Source organism: Panthera tigris, chromosome C2 (genome assembly GCF_018350195.1).
Source record: "Panthera tigris isolate Pti1 chromosome C2, P.tigris_Pti1_mat1.1, whole genome shotgun sequence".
Taxonomy (NCBI): Eukaryota; Metazoa; Chordata; class Mammalia; order Carnivora; family Felidae; genus Panthera; species Panthera tigris.
Window position 1 is genome coordinate 155,053,559 of NC_056668.1, and position 21,620 is coordinate 155,075,178.

Below are 21,620 nucleotides of genomic sequence, written 5' to 3' on the forward strand. Positions count from 1 at the left end.
CCAGCTGAGGTGTAAAAATTAGCTCGCTGATATATAGAGGCAGCATATCCAGTAAGTAGCTGAGCAGGTACAGGGATTGAGGTTTCCTTCTACCTGAAGTGATTCTCCTCATTTGGTGTGTTGGTAGATATTTTGCCAAAGAAGGATCAGCTAGTGGAAACCCAGCGACGGGAGGCCTTCAGATGGAGAATACTGCAATCGCATTGTTGGTATTGCAGGTTGCTTCCCTTCATGGCTCTGGGGGATGAACACACATTTAAATAAAGAGACTTAGGGGGCGCCCGGGTGGCTCAGTCTGTCAAGCGCCTGACTTTGGCTCAGGTTATGATCTCACGGTTCATGAGTTTGACCCCTGCTCTGAGAGCACCGAGCCCGCTTTGGATACTCTGTCTCCTTCTCTCTCTGCCCCTTTCCCACACATGTCCGCCCGCCCTCTCTCTCATTCTCTCTCAAACATAAATAAGCATTTAAAAACAAAAAACAAAACAAAAATAAAGATTTAGGCTTTGCTCTTTAGGAATCTGGGGAGAGGAGTGGTCTGAAATGTTTGCTTTACTTTGGATTGTAACTTTTCTTTTCCTGTTTTTTTCCCCCAGAAGAAAAATTTGCCCAAGCAGTGTGTTTTTTGCTTGTAGACCTATATATATTAACCTATCAAGCTGAGAAAGCTTTGCATCTTCTTGCTGTCCTAGAAAAAATGATTTCACAGGGTAACAATAACAAAAATGGGAAGAATGAGGTGAGTGTTGTAAGGTGATCAGATTAAAATGTATGGTTATTAAATATTTTAACAGCTTTATTGAAATGTAACTCATTGTACAGGATGGTGGCTATCATTAATAATACTGTATAACATATTTGAAAGTTGATAAGAGAGTAGATATTCAAAGTCCTCAGCACAAGAAAAAGACCTTTGTAATTGTACAGCCTAGTGATGGATGGTTTAACTAGACTTATTTTTTTTTCCTTGCAATGTTATTTATTTTTGAGAGACAGAGAGTGTGAGCAGGGGTGGGACAGAGAGAGAAGGAGACACGGTATCTGAAGCAGGATCCAGGCTCCAAGCTGTCAGCACAGTCTGACGCGGGGCTTGAACTCACGAACCGTGAGATCATGACCTGAGCCGAAGTCCGACACTTAACTGACTGAGCCACGCAGGCGCCCCTAGCTAGACCTCTTTATTTCGCACTTGATACAGATATCTAATTGTTATGTTGTAGACCTAAAACAATGTTATATGTCAATTATACCTCAAAAAAATCTTTTTTGTTACAGCTTATTTTTTGTTGTTGTTTATGAAAATTTTTTTAATGAATAAAAATCAAAAGAATTATGCCTACCCTCAGGTGGCCCACAGGCTACGTAGGGAGAGACAGATGAGTTAAATTTTTTATTAATGAGGGCATCTGGCAGGCTCAGTTGGTAGAGTGTGTGGCTCATGGTCTCAGGATCATGAATTTGAGCCCCACGTTGGGCATGGAGCCTATTTAACTAAAAAAAAATTTTTTTTTGATTAATGACCTAAAAAAAGCAAAGGTAAATATAATTCGCATCCACAAAATTTACCTTTTTAAACTGTATAATTCAGTGGTTTTTAGTATCCTTACTGAGTTGTACAAGCATCACCACTGTGTACATTTTCATCACCCCAAAAAGGAACCCCGTACCCGTTAGCACTTTTTCTTTTCCCCTTCCCCCAGCCCCTGGCAACCACAGATCTTTTTCTTTTTTTTAAGTTTATTTATTTTGCAAAAGAGAGGAAGCAGGGAGGGGCAGAGAGAGAGAGAGAGAGAGAGAGAGAGAGAGAGAGAGAGAATCTAAGCAGGCTCTGTGCTGTCAGAGTGGAGCATGATGCAGGGCTCAAATTCCTGAACTATGAGATCGTGACCGGAGCCAAAACCAAGAGTCAGACACTTAACCGACTGAGCCACCCAGGTGCCCCTGATGTACTTTCTGTTTTTGTGAATTTGGACTATCCCGGCCGTTTCATATAAATGCAGTCATATAATATGTGGCCTTTTGTGATTGGTTTCTTCCACTTAGTTTGATACTTTCAAAGTTGACCAAGTTGTAGCATGTATATTTCTTTGCTTTTTATGGCCAGATCATACTCCATTGTATCAATTTGCCACAGTTTTTTATCCATCAGATGATGGTCATCGGGGTTGTTTTCCACATTTGGTGATAGAAATGATGCTACTGTGAACATTTGTGTGCAAGTTTTGTGGCGGCATGTTTTCATTTCTCTTGGGTCCATGCCCAAGAGTGGAATTGCTGGATTGTATGGTAATTCTGTGTTTAATCTTAGGAGGAACTGCCAGCCTGTGGTACAGAGGCTGAAAATGTTACACAATTTTACGTTCCTACCAGCGTCTTATGAGGGTCTCAGTATGTTAGCATCTTGGCATGTGTGAGATACTAATTTTACAGAATGTAAAGATTAGAATTAAGACAATAGAAACCCCAAAGCTGGATAAACAGGCAGCTTTCACTAGAAAATATTTCATCATGAAAGTTCTTTAGAAAGAATGCACATTTATGACATATTCTGATAAGAGACTTGGTAAGAATACTTCAGGGGCGCCTGGGTGGCTGAGTTGCTTAAGCATCCGACTTTGGCTCGGGTCATGATCTCACGGTTTGTAGGTTTGAGCCCTGCGTCAGGCTCTGTGTTGACAGGTTGGAACCTGGAGCCTGCTTTGGATTCTGTCTCCCTCTCTCTCTGCCTCTGCCCTGCTCGCACGCGCTCTCTCTCTCTCTCTCTCTCTGTCTGTCTCAAAAATAAACGTTAAGGGGCGCCTGGGTGGCGCAGTCGGTTAAGCGTCCGACTTCAGCCAGGTCACGATCTCGCGGTCCGTGAGTTCGAGCCCCGCGTCAGGCTCTGGGCTGATGGCTCGGAGCCTGGAGCCTGTTTCCGATTCTGTGTCTCCCTCTCTCTCTGCCCCTCCCCCGTTCATGCTCTGTCTCTCTCTGTCCCAAAAATAAATTAAAAATGTTGAAATAAATAAATAAATAAATAAACGTTAAAAAAGTACTGAAAAAAAAAAAAGAATTTGGTTAAATCATCTTAGCATTATTCCTAAACACTATGTGGTAAAATACTTTATTTTTATATTCAGTACTGATAAGAGTTGAGAAAATGCAGTTCTGTTCAACAGATGCTTGTGTCCTTTGCTAGCTATTAAAGTGACAAAAATGAAAACGTTTTCGCTTTTCGAGGAACTCCAGTGTGTGGGAGGAGAGAGCTGGGGAGCATCTGTCAAGGGACTGGGAGGAAGGCGGGGAAGGAAGTTTGGATGTTTGATTTAGGCCTTGAAGGATATAGTTTGAGTAGACAGAAGCAGCAGGCTGGAGCAGGGTGGCCGTCGTGGCAGAGAAAACAGCACAGAGGTGAGAGTGGAATATTGGAGGAATTTCCGGCCACCTGAAATGTATAGTATACCTGAAAAGTCAGTGGAGGTCAGGAGGTGAGGTTGGCAACTCCAGTAATGGGTCTCAGTGTGAAGGCTTTCGAACGCTGCTAGGAATCTAGGGTGTGATGTTGCCAGCGTTCATACCAGAGAAAATTTTTGAGAAGGGAATGACATGATCTGTTCTGGGTTCCGGAAGGATAACCTCAAGTTATGCTTGAGTCATATCTGTGCTTTTTAAACCTGGCTATCATCATGCTCAGTGCAAGCTTCTCAAAAGTAGAGTTTCCTTAAGAAAAAAAAAAAAGTTGCCTATTACTCCAGACTGTTACACCTGAATGTCTGGCTTCTGAAGTTTGGAAATGCTCGCCAAGTGATTCAGACTAGCACGCTTGGAAATCACTGATTCAAATTATGGCAAAAGAAATCTTAATTTCAGTTAACTTTGTGTCACCACCCTACAGACTGGTAACAACACCAGCAAAGACGGATCTAATCACAAAGCTGAAAGTGGAGCCCTGATAGAAGCTGCAAGATCCAAGATCCATCAGGTAAATTCGAAGCGAGAGTCTGCGTCATGCGTGGTTGCTAATAGTCAGGAATGATGACGAATGTGCAAGATCATCGAAAGCAGTAAATGAATGTAAAAAAATGTGAAAAAAAATGTATGTCTTTTTGGCTTTGGAGTATTACAATTTAAAAGCATGTTCATCCTTCTAAATACATTTGCTTAAGATGATAATGCAGTATCATTTCTTTTAATTCCTTGATAAAAGATTGAGAGAAATGGCCTGGGTGTATTGGATGGCAAAATCAGTTTGGAGACTATTAAGATTCATTCTTAGTTAGCTGTGGGCACGTAAGAACTGGTAGGAATTACAGAAGCGCTGGATCACTATACTGTGCACCTGAAACTAATACAACACTGATTTTTAATGCTTATTTTTTGAGAGACACAGAGCAGGAGCAGGGGAGGGGCACAGAGAGGGGGAGACACAGAATCCCAAGCAGGCTCCGGGCTCCGAGCTGTCAGCACAGAGCCTGATGCGGGGTTCAAACTCACGAACTGTGAGATCGTGACCCGAGCGGAAGTCGGACGCCCAACCGACTGAGCCACCCAGGCGCCCCGAAAATAAAGTAACTTTTAAAAAATAAAAGAATTGTTAGGAGTTTTGCTTGCAATTCGGGTATAAGTTTTATTCCACCATTACCATGTTTTTTGTTTTTTAGAATGTCTTCTGAGAGTACAGTGAAAATAGATTCTTTAAGATAATTTAAAATTTGCTTTTGCAAGTAACTGGCATAACTATGTTGTGAACAGGTTGGGTTGAATGTCCTTAGCTAGAAAGTCAAGCTGCCTCACCACGTGTAAATGTACCATTGTTCTTACATACTAGCATTTTCTTTTAATAGTATAAAGTGAGAGCTTATATCCAAATGAAGTCCCTGAAAGCATGCAAAAGGGAAATCAAGTCGGTCATGAACACAGCCGGAAATGTAAGTTTCTTCTTGACTTTTCTTCCTTTTTTCTTTTTTTCTTTAATTTGCCAGTTTTAAGTAATTGATTTCAGTCTTAATCTAGTGTATATCTACCAGTAGATAAGAGCCTTGACATGGAGTGGTGAAGCAGTGATCACACCTTGTCTCTAATTTAATGCAGTGCTTTTCTCACTTAAAATTGCAGCTTGCATTTTCCCTTCGTATGCAACCCTCAGAACCACCGTTTTAAATAGCTGTCTAGCATTCTGGGAGTTGTTTATCATAATTCACGCAAACATTTACTATTAGATACCTCAGGATTTTTTTAGTTTACACTCAAACCACTTACTAAAGATGAACAGTTCGGTTGTGGCTCAAACCTGCCCTTTCCAAACGGTCTTTGGCTTGACCTTCACTTTGACTAATGCCAGAGTACTTGAGACACGGTGCTCCTTCCGTCCACTCCACTGATACATGATTTTTAGGACTATGGAGGGAGAAAACAGAATTGTACACATCCGCGATGCTTTCAGGAATAGTGTTCATTTTAAGTATGGAGTCATAAGGAGATACGGTTTGTAGTAGGAGAACTTTGGGTAAATTGACCCTAGAAATCCCAGGCAGGACCCAGATTAGTCAGCGGGTCACTGCTCAGGTGATTTTTGAGGAGAACAAGCGGTAGCCCAGGTCTGAGGCGTAGACTGGAGGCTAAGGGGGGAAGGCCCAACTAGCCGGCCCACCGTCACCAAAGCTGTTTGGAGATAAAAGGCATGATTTCTGCCTGAGTGGATGCCCTAGTCCCAGGGAGAGAGAAACAAGAAAAGAAGTAGTGATGCTGCGGACTGGCAGTAATGCCCAGATCCGGAGGGGGCACTGCTGCCTGGAATGAGCCTTCGAGCCCTTGTTTCCTCGGCGACCAGGAGGCAGCGGAGCGGGAGCAAGGACTTGGGAAGCCTGCAGCGAAGCTGGAGCGAGGCGTGAGGGGGCCGGGATGCCCGAGGTCCTCCTGGCTGCGTGTGCGCTCTGCAGATGTGGGCACGCTTGTGCGCCCGCCGCCACGGGGGTTTCCAGAGAAGTGAGGCTCCGCGCGCCTCCCAAAATGTGATCTTTGCCACGGCAAGACTCACTCTCGAAAATAGGCGGTTCTTCCGTCCACAGAATGACACTGTTGTAGATCCCTCTTTGGAAAAGCATCTGATTATTTGTATCCTAAAAAGTAAGGGAGACCGTCAGTCTCTGTAATAGTCATTGGAATGAAAGGCCTAGTTCGTGCTGTTAAGTTGGCTTCCAGTTAGTGGTGTAATAGATATACATATATGGTGTATGCATTTTTTAAGGCAGACCTTGAATTGAGTTTATGAGGTGCTTTCTGATGAGTTTCTTTTCTGGGGTTGTGAGAGCAATGGAAAATTTTGGAGCTATGGTTTTTTGCGAGCATGACTTAAATTACGCTCTTGAATACATACCAGTATAGTGGTACAGTTGTGACCTCACATCACACATGTGAAGACAGAGTATAAACAGTTTATATTTTCTTTACAGTCTGCCCCCTCTCTGTTTCTTAAAAGCAATTTTGAGTACTTAAGAGGCAATTATCGAAAAGCTGTGAAGCTGTTAAATAGTTCAAACATTGCTGAGCATCCAGGATTCATGAAAACAGGTAAAAGAAAATTATGAAATTCTAGTACGCTATTTTATTTCTGGCTCTCTGTCTTTTGTTGTCTCCTGTACTTCTCTTCAGGGTGATTTTTTATAGTTTTTTATTTTTATTTTATTACTGTTTTTTCTCTTAGACCATGAGTGTGAGTAGGGGAGGGATAGAGAAAGAGACAGTGTTACGTAGGCTCCACACTCTGCACGGAGCCGGCGCGGGCCTCGATCCCACAACCCCTGGAATCATGACCTGAGCAGAAATCAAGAGTCGGACATTCAACCGACCGAGCCACCCAGGTGCCTCGAGCGTCCGTCTCGCTAGCCCCCCCCCCACCTCTTTCTAAAAATAAAAATAAAAATGCAAAGAAGAGTCGCCTGGATGGCTCAGTCGGTTAAGTGCCCAGCTTTGGCTCAAGATCCTAATCTCATGGTTCGTGAGTTCAAGTCCCACGTCAGACTTTGTGCTGACAGCTTGGGTCCTGGATCCTGCTTTAGATTCTGTGTCTCCCTCTCTCTCTGCCCTTCCCCTGCTCATGCTCTGTCTCCCTCTCTCTGAAAAAAATGAATAAACATGAAAAAAATTTTTTTAAAAATGCATAGATGAGTAAGTTTTATGATACATTTTGTTTTAGATTCTATTCAGATTTGAGCACAGACCGCATATGCGAACATACTCAACCCCTCTTGCCCTTTTACGTCCTCTGTTTGGTGGGATGGTAAAAGATGGAGAAAAGCAGTTTGTTCCATTATAATGTTCTTGGATATTCTGTTTATTCTGAGTATGCTTTTTTTTTTTTTTTTTTAAACTTTTGTGTGTGTTTATTTTTTGAGAGAGAGAGCAAGTCTGGGAGGGGCAGAGAGAAAGGGAGAGAGAAATTCCAAGCAGGCTCCGTGCTGCCAGCACAGAGCCCAATATGGGGCTCAAACCTGAGAAGCGTGAGATCATGACCTGAGCCAAAGTTCAGAGTTGGACGCTTAACTGACTGAGCCACCCAGCCGCCCCTGAGTACCCATTTTTAATTCCGCTAAATTTTCATTTTTGCTGTTTTTATTGTCAAAATTTCCCCTCAGAAGCCCGTAACACCCAAACACTGAAATGATCTTTCAGACTAAAAATTCAATATGCTTGAGAAAATTTTGCTTAGGATTGTCTTGATGTAGATATCAGAATTGACATTGTCAGGTTCTGCAGTGGAGTGCAGAGCAGGGCATGTGGTTGACTAGTGAATGGTTAAGAGTATGTAATAGGAAAGGTTTTTATACAGCAGTTTTATTTTTTGATATTTTTCTTTTCTCTTTTTAATTTACATCCAAGTTAGTTAACATATAGTGCCAACAATGATTTCAGGAGTAGATTCCTTAGTGCCCCTGACCCATTTACCCCACCCCCCCTCCAGTAACCCTCTGTTTGTTCTGTATATTTAAGAGTCTCTTCTGTTTTGTCCCCCTTCCTGGTTTTAGATTATTTTTGTTTCCCTTTCCTTATGTTCATCTGTTTTGTCTCTTAAAGTCTTCATACGAGTGAAGTCATAGGATATTTGTCTTTCTCTGACTAATTTCACTTAGCGTAATGCCCTCCGGTTCCATCCACGTAGTTGCAAATGGCAAGATTTCATTCTTTTTGATTGCTGAGTATTGATATTTTTCATAGTTATTAATGTCAAAATTGTTCATTTTCTTCTCACATGTGAAATTTAGGTTTTGCTGCTGACAAAATATGCTTATTAGAGATTTGGGAAGAGAATGTTTCTTAAAGTGTTCACAGTGCTACTATCAGAGGCAGTCTCCTTTAAACATTTTAGCGTATTTCCTACTGTCTTTTTTCCTAAACCTAGTTTTTGTCTTTTTAAAATATCCTTGCTTAATTTTAAAATGTCAGAAGAAAACCTTTAGATTTTAGTATTAAGTATTGAATATCCTGATTATTAATTTTCTGTGTCTAGTCTGGCATTTATATCATTGAGGAATAGATGGACTGTCAATGAGATGTTTTGGAGCATTTGGGAAGCAATTTAGAAGAGGAATCCTGAAGCTTAGATTGCTTTCATTACACCAAAACAAACCCCAGAGAAATGAAGGATTAAAATGTAAAAATTATAAAAGCAGCTAAAACAACAACAACAACAACAACTTGAGTATTTTAATTTTGTGGTAGGGAAGACTTGATCAAACCAAGAAGCATAGAGTTTAGAAAAGGTGACTAGAGGCGCCTGGGTGGCTCAGTCAGTTAAACATCTGACTCTTGATTTCATCTCAGGTCATGATCTGGTGGTGAGATGGAGCCCCAAGGTGAGCTCCGTACTGGGCTTGGAGCCTGCTTCAGATTCTCTCTTTCTCGGGGCGCCTGGGAGGCTCAGTCTGTTGAGTGGCCGACTTTGGCTCAGGCCATGATCTCGCCATCTGAGTTCAAGCCCCGTGTCAGGCTATGTGCTGACAGCTCAGAGCCTGGAGCCTGCTTCGGATTCTGTCTCCCTCTCTCTCCATCCCTCCCCTGCTCGTGCCTCTGTCTCTCACTGTCTCTCAAAAGAAAATAAACATTAAAAAATATATATTAAAAAAAAAAGATTCTCTCTCTCCCTCTGCCCTTCTCCCACTCACACACTCTGTCTTTAAAGATAAGTAAAAATTTTTAAAAGATGACTAAATTTAACCACGTAAAAACGTGAAACATTAAAAACATAACACACACGGGGCACCTGGGTGGCTCAGTCGGTTAAGCGTCCGACTTCGGCTCAGGTCATGATCTCGCAGTCTGTGGGTTCGAGCCCCGCGTTGGGCTCTGTGCTGACAGCTCAGAGCCTGGAGCCTGTTTCGGATTCTGTGTCTCCCTCTCTCTGACCCTCCCCCGTTCATGCTCTGTCTCTCTCTGTCTCAAAAATAAATAAACGTTAAAAAAATTAAAAAAAAAAAAAAACATAACACACACACACACACACACACACACACACACACACACACTGAACCAGGTCACAAGACAGATGACCCAATGACACTGTGGGTAATATTTGAAACAGACATGACCCAAGTTTTCTGTAGCATACTAACAGGTAACCAGTAGGAACAACATCTGTAACCAAGTGAAAAAGTGGAAAGACCATAAAGAAGCAGAATACAGGATACAAATGCCTAACAAGCATGAGGAGAAAGACGCTCAGCCATAGTGATACATTTTTTTAAATGTTTATTTTGGCAGAGTGCATGGGTGTGGACGTGCAGGTGCCAGCAGAGGAGAGAGAGCGAGAGAGAATCCCAAGCAGGCTCGCACTCTTAGCACAAACCCAGCGTGGGGCTTGATCCCACAACCTGGGATCGTGACCTGAGCTCAGATCAAGAGTTGGACGCTTACCCGGCCGAGCCATAGTGATGTGTAAAGACATAGGAACTAAAAACAGCAGAGGGGCCCCTGGGCGGCTGGGCTGGACATCCCACTCTGGGCTTCAGTTCAGGTCACCGTCTCTCAGTCGTGGGATCAAGCAGAGCTCGGAGCCTGCTTTGGATTCTCTCCCTCTGTGCCTCTTCCCTACTTGTGCATGCATGTGCGCAGACATGCCTGCACTTTCTCAAAATGAATAAAATTAAATTAAAAACAAATTCATTAAAAAAAAATGAACAGCAGAGACTTAAAGTTTAACAAGCAAAAGCGGGAGTTTATGTGTTCTGTTTGATGTATTCTTGCTATTCATTGAATACATTTCTGTTTTAAATGTTTCCACATATACTTTGTTCTTTCCAGTTTCTACATAGTAGTTTGTTGTGTGGATGTAACGCATATGATGTTACTAATACATATTTTTTGTCCTTTGCGTTATTGTATCATTTGCCTATAACTATTAAAAGTTGAATCGGAAACGAAGACTAAACAGGCTAACAAAATTGATGTGCACAGTTGGTTTATCACCTGTAAGAAAAGATTGTGAAAGGAAAGGAGCTTACAAAATTTTCAGATGTTTCTTAAATTTCAAATGCCTCGTGAACTTTTCTGTAGGGCCTAGCGGATGTGATTGCGTGGCTGACTCTTGTGTGGCATGTATCAACAGTAAAATCTGTGGACAAATTTATCTGTGTTCTCAGGTGAATGCTTGAGATGCATGTTCTGGAATAATCTTGGTTGTATCCATTTTGCCATGAGCAAGCACAATTTGGGAATTTTCTACTTTAAAAAGGCCCTCCAGGAGAACGACAATGTTTGTGCACAGCTCAGTGCAGGCAGCACTGATCCAGGTGAGCTCATTGCTGGAAGACAGTTCGTATTTGACCGCCTGAGGAGGGCATGACACTAGAGAGCAGCTGAGCACTGAGGCACGTATGCAATTGTCAAATCACTCTATTTATACCTGAAACTAATATAACACCGTACCTGAGGTACACTGGAATGTAAAAAATGATAATTTTTTTAAAGAAAAAATAAAAATAAATAGGTTGATTAGGGATCAAGTGGTCCAAATGTATGCCTCATGTGCCTACCTAAAATTAACATTGGCCCTTCCCAACAGGTTTGACTCTGGGCATTAGTAGATATTGCTACTTCAAATAACAGGGTGGTAGGAGTAATTATCAAGGAAACCTAAATTACGTTCACTTTTTCATGGATACAGAGATGAGTAATCACGTATGGTAACGTGATCAAGCAAAATAGATTGTGGGAGTTCTCAACTGCTAAGCTGGGTTTTTTTGTTTTGGTTTTTGTTTCAAGTAAGCTCTGCATTCAGTGTGGTGCTTGAACTTGTGACCCAGAGATAGAGAGTCCCGTGCTTTACCAACTGAGGCAGCCAGGCACTCCTAACCTAGTTTTATTATAGGTTATTTCCAAGGTTTCACATGTGAGGTTATTGGTAGTATCTAACAATCTTTTTGAGCAAATTCCTGAAGTCTTTTATTTAATATTCATACGATATGAATCCTTCACCTGGAATGCTTAAAACCAAGCAGTTATTTACGTTATTGAAATATAAAACGAATTGATGAAAAATGTATCCAAAATTAGAAGTAGTCTTTATTTATTATAGACTGAAACTTTGAAAAAGTTAGCGAACCATAGTCTTTGTAGGTATAGTATATTAATTTTTATGTTCATAGAAAAGTTGCTAAATCCCCTAACATTAGCTGCATGTTTCTGGGTAAGAAAGCACATGACAATAAAATGGTTAACCAAACTGAAAGTTTAAAAAAAACAAAAAAAGTGGAATCAGGCCTGAGTGACTCAGTCGGTTAAGCATCCGACTTCGGCTCACATCATGATCTCGGTTCATGGTTTGAGCCCTGAATTGGGCTCCGTGCTGACAGTATGGAGCCTGCTTGGGATTTTCTCCCTCTTTCTTTCTTTCTTTCTTTCTTTCTTTCTTTCTTTCTTTCTTCTTTCTTTCTTTCTTTCTTTCTTTTCTTCCTTTTCTTCCTTTCCTTCCTTTCCTTCCTTTCCTTCCTTTCCTTCCTTTCCTTCCTTTCCTTCCTTTCCTTCTTTTCCTTCCTTCCTTTCTTTCTTTCTTTCTGTCTGTCTGTCTGTCTCTCGCTCTGCCCCTGCCCCTACCCCACTCACACTTTTCACACTTTCTCTCTCTGAAAAATAAAAGAAAAAACTGCAATCTTCTAAAAAGGTGGAAAAGGTACGGAGGAGTCCGTGGGTCCTGTCTCTTTCCTTTGCCTTTCTGGAAGATTGCTGTCTGGCTGCACCAGCACAGGCAACTGAAATGACTCTGGAGAATATTTGTGGGGTTGAGGGGGACGATCATCACTGGGAGAGAGCTGTTACAGCTTTACAGTGGGGTCACTGATATTACACGAGGTAGCATTCAAGTACTTCGTGGGATAAATGTTGTCAGTGTGACTGCTCTTTTTCACCTGATGAGCTTTTTCTTAACCTAATTTGTCTCACTAGGCAAAAAGTTTTCAGGAAGACCCATGTGTACGTTACTAACCAACAAGAGGTACGAGTTGCTGTATAACTGTGGAATTCAGCTTCTTCACATCGGAAGACCTCTTGCCGCCTTTGAGTGTCTGATTGAAGCTGTTCAGGTTTATCACGCAAATCCCCGCCTCTGGCTACGGCTGGCCGAATGCTGCATTGCTGCAAACAAGGGGGTGAGTGCCCCTTGGGCATCGTTTTGAACCGTCCCCCAGCTCGTTACATAGAAAGCAGCAAACGCCGGGAGACATACGAGACCTCATTCCCTTTTTAAGTCCCGGGGAATGTACGTAGTCCGTCCTTTAACAGTTGGACAAAAGATTTCGTTTCTGGGAGTCATTTGTTGACATTGTGCTTCTTGAAGCATCGTGGCCTCTGTCAGCAGTCATATTAAAGAGGTGGAGTCGTTGAGAGGGTCGAATCTGGTGGGACGGTGGTCCGCTGGCTGCTGGGGGCGGGGGCCGTGTCCTCTGAGGCCGTGAGAATGGCACCTGCACAGGTGGGTAGAAGAGGACCGACGGTAACCCCGTGAGTGCGACGTCGCTTTCCTTTCGATCCAGTGAACGGACTATCGGACTGCCTCTCCCACAGGAGCGTCCCCCGTGACTGTGCCAAAGAGGCCGGTTTACGTGGGTGTCCTCGCCTAGATGAGCTGCACGTGGGGGTTGCTGGAAGCCGTGGGAATCTGGAGTGGGGAGCGGTCAGCGGGGGGCGGGGGGAAGACCGCTTGGATGAGAATCGCCAGACGCCTGTAAGACCCGTTTCCTCCCCGCCCCCCCCCCCCCCCCCCCCCCCCCGTGCCGTGCTCCTTGGCTGTGTGGAGACTGGGTGGCCTGGCACCTGAGGCGTGCCTGCCGTCGGCGACCCGAGAGGCGTCGGCTGCCCTCGCCACTTGCCGAGGAACCGCTGCCGCAGCCACGTGCGGAAGGATGTTTGCCTGGCGGTTCTCACACGTGGTATTTACGTGGCTGATGATCTGTATCCCCCTGGGGAAAGAGAAGCGTGCCGTCCTCGAAGGGCTTTAAGGATTTATTTGATTGTAATTTGCCTTTTAAAAGACAACTTTCTTATTGGAGCATTCTTTTTTTTTTTTTTTTTAATTTTTAAAATGTTTTTATTTGTTTCGTTGTGAGAGAGAGCGAGCGAGCTAGCAAGGTAGGGGCAGAGAGAGAGGGAGACGGAGGCTCTGAAGCGGGCTCTGCACTGACAGCACAGGGCCTGACGTGGGACTTGAGCTCACGAACAGTGAGATCAGGACTTGAGCCGAAGTCGGACACTCAACTCACTGAGCCACTCAGGCGCCCCTCTTATTTGGTAATTCTTAAATTAATGGACAAATAATTCTAGGCAGAATGTGTACTTTTGAAAACAAAAATCTCTAGGAATTGTTTATTCTCTTTAATCCATTCATGAATTTAAGTATTGGAGGCCTCTCATTTGGACAGTTATTGGAAACCAGGGAATTACATCAACCAGGGAGTAGAGAAATACAGTAAGGCTTAATATTTTCTTTTAAAATGACTTATTTTTAGGGGCACCTGGGTGGCTCAGTCGGTTGAGCTTCCAACTTCGGCCTGGGCCATGATCTCACAGTTGGTGAGCCGCTGCCGGGCTCTATGCTGACAGCTCAGAACCAGGAGCCTACTTTGGATTCTGTGTCTCCCTCACTCTCTGCCCCTGCCTCTCTCTCTCTCTCTCTCTCTCTCTCTCTCTCTCTCTCTCAAAAATAAATAAAAATTAAAAAGAATAAATTAAAACAATAAAGTTGTTATTTTTAGAAGTAGTGCTTTTCAGACTGTCTTCATTCTGTGGATTTTATTATGAAGTCACTGCCCCATTCTGCAAAGTTCTAAATCACCATTTTTAAAAAATGGTGGAGATGACTTAATTGCCATAATTTGGTGGATGTCAGAATATTTAGTTTGTGCTACAAATAGGAAATATGCCAAAAATAATTATCTGTCTGTGTGCTCTCTCTTCCTTCTAAAAGGATGCTGAAGTGCCCTAAAAGACAGTTAAGACAACCCCCAAACACTCTCTAATAAAACCAGAGAGTAAAATCCCAAAAGCAGAAATTATAAACTCTAAATAAAATTCCATAAAATGTATTGAGTTGGGATAGAAGGAATGCTGAAGAAAGCAGTTTCTACCCTCAGAAATAAACTCATCTTTTAATAAAAAGAACAACTTGGGGCACCTGGGTGGCTCAGTGAGTTGAGTGTCCAACTCTTGATTTGGGCTCAGGTCACAATCTCAGGATCATGGGATCTTAGTGGAGCCTGTTTAAGATTCTCTCTCCCCCACTGGCGCTCTCTCTCTCTCTCTCTCTCTCTCTCTCCAATAAAAGTTAAGAAAAAATATTTTTTTTAAAAAAGAACCAACTTAATTGTTAAATTGGTGATGCTGAGGAGATCATTTATGTCCTGTTTATCTGACGGACATTGCTTCAGACTGCTTTTGGCAGAAGTAGGGCTTACGCTTACTTGGATGGGTATAATACATGAGAAAAGATCCGCTAATTTAAAAACAACCACAGACTTTACTATAGGGAGAGTATGTAACCAATTTAAGAGAAGGCTGCTAAGGGGTGCCTGGATGGCTCAGTCGGTTGAGCATCCGACTTCAACTCAGGTCATGATCTCGCAGTTCGTGGGTTTGAGCCCCACGTTGGGCTCTGTGCTGACAGCTCAGGGCCTGGAGCCTGCTTCAGATTCTGTGTCTCCCTCTCTCTCTGCCCCTTCCCCACTCATGCTCGCTCACTCGCTCTCTCTCAAAAATAAATAAACATTAACAAAAATTAAAGAAAAGAAAAGAAAGTTTATTATTGTGGATTTACAGTTCCATTCCGTCTTTGTTTTCATCTGTTGCACTTCCACATCTTGCTTGCGTGATCTTGTGTGACCTTACGGATCGGGAAGGAACGTATGGATGAATCATAAATTTATCACCACGAATAGGAAAAGAAGTCAGAATGGGAGTGCCTTCCAAGAATGGTTCAGAATATCCACGTTTTGTTATTTTTCATTGATCTTGCTTGGCTGCCCTCTCGACACAAAATTTCCAGTCCGAGCAGTTTTGTTGTATTTTTTAAGCACTGTGTAATATTTTCTTTTTAAAATGAATATACAGTGAATCCCCGTTTTATCAGAAGTCATGGCTGGAAGTACAACTACAGTAAAGTTCCAGTAGGAGCAGTGAGTAACAGTACAGAAACGCGCTTAGAGAAGGACTGTTTGCAGGGCAGAGTTTAGCTCTGCGAGTTCTCATGGGTCGGCCCCAGTTTATTCCTGCACGTGAGAGCTGCGTGACTCTATAAAATGACAGGGTGGGATTCCACCTGCAGGCAACCCAGAGACCTCGAATGACGGGAAGATAAATGCCGCTGGCACATTAAGTTCTCGTAGTGAGGTGATGCTGCTGTGTTCGTGAGACATCCCAACACTGTGTGTGTGTAGGTAGCTTTTACTGTTGTCGGTCTAATGTTTACAGGGTTTTAGAATTTCGATTTTCTAGAAGGAAAGAATTGTGCCCGTGTAAATGTTAACATGTAGCTTGTCCCAGTTTATATGTTGTTAAAATTTAATTAATGCTTTCAATTAAGAAAGACACGCTGGGTTCTAGGAAGTAGAGTGGCTTCCCTTTCTGAGTTTTTGCGGCTCTCCTGTTTCCTTACTCTGATGCAGCATGGTGTCCGGGGTGTAGGATATTCTAACTAGATCGTTCTAAATAAATGCTTAAGTCATTCTTGAATTGCCTTTTTTCCTTAGAATTACCTCAGACTTCATATTAAAATATAGCATATATGACAGACTTCCCGCTTCATGTACTAATTAACCATCCTTTTCTTCAGTACTGAACATATTTCCTTTATCACCAAAACTCCACATTGGTGGATCATAGGAACTTCCTTGGAGTACTTCGAAAAATATTAGATCATTTTTCACATCCTGTCTTACAGTTGCATTGATTAATTGGAAATTATGTGTGTTTTTGCAGACTGCTGAACAAGAAACTAAAGGCCTTCCAAGTAAGAAAGGAATTGTACAGTCTATTGTTGGTCAAGGCTATCATCGTAAAATAGTTCTGGCATCGCAGTCCATACAGAATACTGTATATAAGTAAGTATTATGCAGAGAGAGAGAGAGAAAGCGTAGATATTTGATATTATTTCTCAAGGTCATTTATGTATAAAAACATGCTTAAGATTTTTCATAGGAGGAACCACTTTGCAACTAGGTTTTATTTCTACTTCAACAACCAGAGCCTCATATATAAGTCCATAGTTTATATTATCTGACACAGGGTTTCGGTTTAGTTACGTATGTGCTGAGACTGTTGATGGCTCAGAGAACCCAGTCTATTCAGTTCCATTATTCAGAATGTCCAGAAGAGGGCATCTTGATGTTTCTTAAAATTTTATATAGTGTATCATTGCTGCTTTTTATTTAGGTATTTTCCCTAAACCTGATTCTTAGTATTAGGAGAAAAAAATACAAATACATAAGTAACCAAAGCAATTTAAAGCTGTCACATGCAGGACCTTCAGTTGAATAGCTTTTAAATATGAACATCTTTATCTTATATAAAGAAAGATTCCGGGGCGCCTGGGTGGCTCGGTCGGTTAAGCGTCCAACTTCGGCTCAGGTCATGATCTCACGGTCCATGACTTCGAGCCCCGCGTCGGGCTCTGTGCTGACTGCTCAGAGCCTGGAGCCTGTTTCAGATTCTGTGTCTCCCTCTCTCTCTGCCCCTCCCCTGTTCATGCTCTGTCTCTCTCTGTCTCAAAAATAAATAAACGTTTAAAAAAAAAAATTAAAAAAAAAAAAAAGATTCCAATTTGGAGTTGCTATTATTTTTAAAGTATTAGGCTTTGTAAAAAATTTGCTGTTTTTTTCCTTCCCCAAAAATAAAATTGTTCTCTACCATTTAAAAGTTTTTCCAAAGTTTTTTTTTTTTTTTTTAAGTTTATTTATTTTTGAGAGAGGGGGGAGAGACAAAATCCCAAGCAGTCTCCACACTACCAGCATGGAGCCCGACACGGAACTCAAACTCACAAACCCTGAGACCGTGACCTGAGCCAAAATCAAGAGTCAGACGCTTAACTGAGCCCCCCCCCAAAGTTTTAAAATAGTATCTGGCACACATTATTTTCGTGTTAATTTATTTCAACTATACTGCAGATTTATTTTTTAAAGACTTAAAATTTCAAAATTATTACTACTTTTCACTTTTTTTTCCCCCTAATAAAGTTTAGTTTGGTGTATCAATAGAAAGTTATATAAAATCTCAAAAAAGGGACACCTGGGTGGCTCAGTCAGTTGGGCGTCCGACTTTGACTCAGGTCATGATCTCACGGTTCGTGGGTTCAAGCCCCGCATCGGGCTCTGTGCTGACAGCTTGGGATTCTGTGTCTCCTCCTCTCTCTGCCCCTTCCCTGCTCATGCTCTGTCTCTCAATAATAAATAAACGTTAAAAAAAAGTAATAAATTTAAAAAAATAAAATAAAATAACATAAAATCTCAAAAAAAATATCGTAAGACAAAACAAAGCATTTTCGAAAACGAGGATCAACTGAAACAAGGCTCAGGTGTAACCTTTCTTTCCAGTTCTTACTATACCTGTCCTGGCCCTTGTTACAATTTTCCTTGTCTGTAACTCCTCTGTTGTGTTAACATGGGCACTGCAGATCACCTCCAAGTCGTTTTCCATCCCTAGTCCCATTCCTGGAGATACAACTGGGTATTATTCATGCTTCCTACACTTGATATGCACCGTTTAGGATTTGGGTGCTTTAGCATTCTCTTGGAGTGGCTTGTTTTCAAATTTTCCCTGTCAGAGGGCACATTTTCTTTCATAATTCTATTGGTTTTATTCCCGATAATAGAAAAGTCTTACTACTCTTTATGTTATTTACTTGGCTAATTCGGTTTTACTCTTTCAAGCGATGGACAGTCTTCAGCCATTCCTGTAGCCAGCATGGAGTTTGCAGCCATCTGTCTCCGAAATGCCTTGCTGCTCTTACCGGAAGAACAGCAAGATCCGAAGCAGGAAAATGGGTCTAAAAATAGTAACCAATTAGGTGGGAACGCGGAGAGCGGCGAAAGCGGCGAAACTTGCAGGTATTCTAATCCCTTGGACCCCCTTTGGTGAAGCCCCTCAGGACTTCGTTCGTGAGCCCCTTTGTCCTACAGATGAATTCTTAAAATCTCCAGACTGAATTTCCTAAATCCCCTGTTTTGAATAAGAAGAAAGGAAAGTATGAATGTTAAGTATTTCTGGAAGGGAGAAATAAAGTGAAGGCCAAGTGAGGACAGAACCTTGGAAGAGAAAAGTGGAAAGAAACAGCTTTTCATTGACAGGAGATACAGCTGTAAAGAAATCCTTTCGCACTCGGGGATAGGGCTTTGTTTTTACTTTTATTAAAGTAAATACTTAAATCCTAAAACTTCTCACTTCTTCTTATCCTTTGCCTTTTGTCTTAACATACCGTAAATCACTAACCTCTAGAATATTTCTATTAATTTCTAGGTTTTTTTGTATAAATGTTATAACAATCTCTAGAAACTAAGAAAGTTTCTAGTAATCATAAAACACCATCATATATAAAGTTATTTTTACGCATAGCACCTTTAAATTCAAGTGTTTCCTCCCAGCATTTTTTCTGGATTATTATAAAAATACATTCATTAAAGAAAATTTGAAACAAAACTGTGGGGTTTTTTCCGCCTCCATCAAGAGGTTATCTTTTACTGTAGTTGATACCAAAAAAAAAAAAAAAAGCAATCAGAAGAATGAGAAATGTGTGAAAATACGAGAGCGGTCTCCTTTGTAGAGATATTGTTTACAATTAGAAATTAAAAAAAAATTTTTTTTGATGTTTTATTTTTGAGACAGAGACAGACCATGAGCAGGGGAGGGTCAGAGAGCAAGGGAGACACAGAATCCGAAGCAGGCTCCAGGCTCTGAGTTGTCAGCACAGGGCCCGACACGGGGCTCGAACTCACAAACCACGAGATCATGATCTGAGCTGAAGTCGGACACCTAACTGAAAGAGCCACCCAGACACCCCAACAATTAGATATTTTTAAAAGGAATATTGTGTATTGGAGAAAAGAAGCTGAAATACAGTATAGCTTTAACACATTGGTGTTACCAAGTTACTAAGCATTTTTTCATTGGTTGTTTTGGCTCTTTTGCATTTTTGGCATAAAAAATTGCATGGGAGTGGGGATCGGGCAGCCAAATTTTATATTTAATTGCTTATTTGCTCTTTATAATTAAGAGTCTGTCTTTATTTTAGCAGTAAAAGCCATGATGGAGATAAGTTCATTCCAGCTCCACCTTCCTCTCCATTGAGAAAACAGGAATTAGAAAACTTAAAGTAAGTATGTAAACAAAAGTTAGCATAGCAGCTACTGCATGTTATTTTTAATCTTTATTTTGTTGATATTGTGAATGGTATTGGTGGAATGTCAAATGTTAAACCAGTCTTTCAATCTTGTGATAAACCCTGCTAGTCAGAATGTATTATCTTTTTTTATAGATTTTTTTTAATGTTTATTTATGTTTGAAAGAGAAAGACAGAAAGGGTGGAGAGAGAGGGAAACACAGAATCCGAAGCAGGCTGTCAGCACAGAGCCCCAACTCAAGGCTCGAACCCACAAACCACGAGATAATGGCCTGAGCCAAAGTCAGACGCTCAACCGACTGAGCCACCCAGGTGCCCCTTTTTAAATTTTTTTTTAATGTTTCTTTATTGTTAGAGAGAGTGCAGGTTGGGGAGGGGCAGAGAGAGAGGGAGGCACAGAGCCAGACGTAGGGCTCAAACCCGCAAACCATGAGATCGTGACCTGAGCTGAAGTCAGATGCTTAACCGACTGAGCCACCCAGGTGCACCCAGAATTTCATTTTTTAAGTATCAGATTTATCACTGCTCTTACTTTTTATCCATTTCATGTAATGTGTAGAAAGGCCTTCTTGCCTCCACGGTTCAGAAAATAATTCACACATGTGTTCTAGCACTGCCACAACCACCAATCTAAATTTTTGTTTCATGTAGCATTTTGTTTTATCTAAATGAACAAGGTATAGGAATCTATCCTGTGTCTAATTTTTCGTAGTAGTCCATTTGATTAAGTTAATTTAACTTTCAAAATAAAGCATGAAACAGAACTATGAATGTTGAGATTTTATGTGTAAACATTTAAAATTACATTTTTATAAAATAACATGTATATGTCTGTTTGCAAAAAAAAAAAAAAAATCTGGGAAGGATCTGTGTCAAAACCTTCGTAGTGGTTATTCCTGAATGGTGGAATAACTGATTTTCATTTTCTTACTGGATATGTTTTTTTCCCTAACTCTTTAAGAAAGGAAGATATTTCCTTAATGTTAGTGATGCCCCTCCTTGCATATCTAGTATTTTTGGAGGAAGATTGGCCAGCCGGATGTGCCATTTTCTCTCTTCTCCCTCCCCTCCCCTCCCCCCCCACCACTTAAATAAAGATACGCCATTTTCTGATCATAGGTTGTCAGATCAGCGTGTTCACAGTAGGGCATTGCTGTCCGTGAGCTCGGGGTGCCACGCACCATGTTCACCTAAATGACAACTTTTTATCTCTTTATATCTTTACTCTGTTGAAGTATACCATAAATTCACACTTTGCAGTAATGCCCTCTCTGGCCTGGGTTTTATTATCAGGAGGGAAGAATTAATCCTCTGATTATAGAGAGGAAAATCTTAAATTTCAAATTTAGTTAGAAACGGGGAATTGGTCATTTAAGGTACATTTTGAAAGTAGTGTTTTGGGGTTTTTGTTTTGTTTTAATTTGACAAAGATAATTGTTTTATTCAGTAATCTTTAGAGTAAAATTTCTTGAATTCTCTTGTAGTGATAAGACAGCAAGAAAATAAAAGTACTGTAACAAAAACAAAATATCAGAAGAAGGTTGCCATTGAATACATTAAAATTGAATTTTTTAAAAGCAGTCAAATTCCAACAGTATAACTAAAACTCACTGTGCTAGATTTTTGTCCTGACTAGAAATGTGTAAAAACAAAGCAGGTTCTGTAAAGCTAAACTGTATTTGGTATAAAGTGAGCTGGTAGGGAAGAGGTGGATTGTAATGTTCAGCCAGGACAATATTTGGGAAAGTGCTTTATTGCCAGAAAATACACT

At 41.3% G+C, this 21,620-nt stretch overlaps 1 protein-coding gene across 6 annotated transcripts in view; it reads left to right on the plus strand.

Annotated features, from left to right (window-relative positions):
• CNOT10 (CCR4-NOT transcription complex subunit 10) overlaps positions 1 to 21,620 on the plus strand; it is a 71,990-nt gene that overhangs the window by 26,948 nt on the left and 23,422 nt on the right. For 4 of the 6 annotated variants that reach the window (XM_042998620.1, XM_042998619.1, XM_015545197.2 and 1 more), the window contains 9 exons: positions 597 to 739; positions 3,875 to 3,961; positions 4,824 to 4,907; positions 6,432 to 6,549; positions 10,614 to 10,763; positions 12,415 to 12,617; positions 16,438 to 16,559; positions 18,384 to 18,560; positions 19,742 to 19,822. In XM_042998620.1, coding sequence (XP_042854554.1) covers positions 597 to 739; positions 3,875 to 3,961; positions 4,824 to 4,907; positions 6,432 to 6,549; positions 10,614 to 10,763; positions 12,415 to 12,617; positions 16,438 to 16,559; positions 18,384 to 18,560; positions 19,742 to 19,822 — 1,165 coding nt within the window. The remainder of the gene's footprint in view (positions 1 to 596; positions 740 to 3,874; positions 3,962 to 4,823; positions 4,908 to 6,431; positions 6,550 to 10,613; positions 10,764 to 12,414; positions 12,618 to 16,437; positions 16,560 to 18,383; positions 18,561 to 19,741; positions 19,823 to 21,620) is intronic. The other 2 variants (XM_042998617.1, XM_042998618.1) reach the window with 1 other exon arrangement.